General features: G+C 63.6%; 1 protein-coding gene across 1 annotated transcript in view; it reads left to right on the forward strand.

Moving 5' to 3' along the window:
• The first annotated feature begins 1,645 nt into the window (after nt 1-1,645).
• Nucleotides 1,646-2,170, forward strand: part of LOC119321062 (urease accessory protein D-like) — a 110,020-nt gene continuing 109,495 nt past the window's right edge. The window contains exon 1 of the mRNA XM_037594911.1: nt 1,646-1,703. Within this exon, the coding sequence (XP_037450808.1) occupies nt 1,646-1,703 (58 nt within the window). The remainder of the gene's footprint in view (nt 1,704-2,170) is intronic.

A 2,170-nucleotide genomic window follows, 5' to 3' on the forward strand; every position in this document is an offset into this window, starting at 1 on the left:
CGAATCCAGCCAGAAGCCAGCTCCAAGCGCCCGGCCACCAGGCAAGGGTCGGCGCCCAGAAGATCCTGCCGCAGACAGTCCAGTTCGGCAGCAGCACAATCCAGAACAGTAGGAGGAGTCGGGGAAACAGCAGCCGGTGGAGTAGGAGGAGAAGACGGCAGCGTGAGCACCGTATCATGAGGTGGAGCCTGCTGCGCCCCAACGGCTGTGGTGGTGGCATCAGGCAAGGGCACCTCGGGAGTCGCTTGGGCCGAGGGGGCTGAGCTCGCCCCAGCCGGCTCAGCCAGGTCTCGCGAGGACGCCCGGGCAGGAGAGGCCCGTGTATCACGGTCACCTTCTTTCGCGGGCAGAGGCGTTGCCCCGGATGGAACCTCAGGAGCTCCCTTTGACTTCTTTGCCGCGGGCGCCAGCCTAGCCGGGAGATACGAACATCAAGCCTCAGCAACAGAACAAGAAATAAGACAGGAATCAAGCACTTACAGGTCGTCGCTCGCGAGCTCGGGCAGCCTCCGGCCGTACTTAAAGCCCGAGAGCCGGCTGCAAGGATCAGCCTCAAGGAGCTCGGGAGCAGGAGGCGCGTCCGTGGATCGCCTCGGGGCCGGGGCAGACCCGCGGGGGATCAGCCCGGTCCTGTCCTTCTTGGGATCGGGGGCATGCTCCCGCCGCCCAGCACGTCATCACCCTCGTTGTCATCACTCAGAGAGAGGCGGAGAGCGCAGGACCTGCGCCAAGGGGGGGGCTCGACTCTCCGTCGGTCGCCTCTGAGTCAGGCCCTTTTTCCCGCTCCCCTTCTTCCTTCTCTTCGCTAGAGTCGCCGGAGGACACGTCCACTGGGTCCTCGGGAGCCTCCGCGGGCACGGGCCCGTCCCCGTTGAAGACAGGCATGGACTCCACTACCTGCTCCTAGTTGTCGCGAAGGAACAGGGACGTAGGAGCGCCCTCCAACCTCGCCACGTCGCCCCCGACCAAGGATTGGAGGATCGCAGCCAGATCCTCGTCGGCCAAGACCATGGGGCTCGGGCGGGGCCTCCACATCGGCAGGGAGTGCTGGCGAAGTGGAGCCATCTAGTGCTCCAGGAATTCCCTCAACAGCGATGCGCCGGTCAGCTTCACCGCCGCCATGCTGGCCGGCCTCAGATCCGTGTCCATCTTCTCCAACACCGGCTTCGCACGGGGGTCCACGAGCTCCATTTGAGACCAATCTTCGGAGCTCGTGGGGTGACCCGTGGGCAAGGCCAGCCGATGGTGGATGCGCCCAGCATCTACCAAGACCCACTTGCTCCTGAAGCCCTCAATCCTCTTCCCGGGGTTCGAAATGGCAATGGAGCTACCGTACACGAAAAAACTCGCGCACGCAGAGACGGGACCACGAGAGGTCCGGAGGGAGAAGTAGTGGCGTAGCAAGGCCACTGAGGGCTTCACCCCAACGTGAGCCTCGCAATAATAGGCGAAGATTGCCAGGAGAAGGACAGAGTTGGGGTGGAGATGCAGAGCTTGCAGCTTGTAATGGCGGAGGACGGAGAAGAAGAACTCGAAGAAGGGAGGTACCAGACCGACAGTAATGGTGCTTACAAAGAGCAGATAGAAGGTGCTCCCTTGGCCCTCGGGAAGGGCAGAGCCGGCCTTCAACGCCTTCGCCCCGTCGATGCCCTACGCTGCCACCATCTGGCGCACCCGGGCAAGGCTCGCCTCCGACACGTTCGGTGAGTCCAAGGCGGACGAATAACAATCTCCGGTCGGGGCCTGGCGAGGCGTCATGTCTTACTAGGGCGCGCGGACAGAGTAGATCTGAAGATTTCGGAGGCAGGAAGGGGAGGCGCAAGAAAGAGGATCTGAGCAGCAACCGGAGAGAGCAAAGGAGGCAAAGCCTAGACATATGCCGCTCCTTTATCAACTCGCGCGGTTGCTAAGGCGCCCACGTCCAATCAACCGCCACGCGGCGCCCAAGGTCGCAGGCTGTTAGGGCCCGCAGCGCTTCCCACTTTCCCTTTCGCCTCTCTGCTCGGCCAAGTCCGGGCACACCTTGGGCCCGGGGGCTACTGTCGGCGTTCTGGGAACGGGGGTCCCTAGACTTGCCTGCCTGCGGCCTGCGGCGTGGCTCAAAGGGGGGCCCGGCACGGCCCATCTTCATCAACACGAGCTCAAGACCCTCGCGAGGGGCCAAGCCTCA

The sequence above is a fragment of the Triticum dicoccoides genome, chromosome 6B (genome assembly GCF_002162155.2).
Source record: "Triticum dicoccoides isolate Atlit2015 ecotype Zavitan chromosome 6B, WEW_v2.0, whole genome shotgun sequence".
Classification (NCBI taxonomy): domain Eukaryota; kingdom Viridiplantae; phylum Streptophyta; class Magnoliopsida; order Poales; family Poaceae; genus Triticum; species Triticum dicoccoides.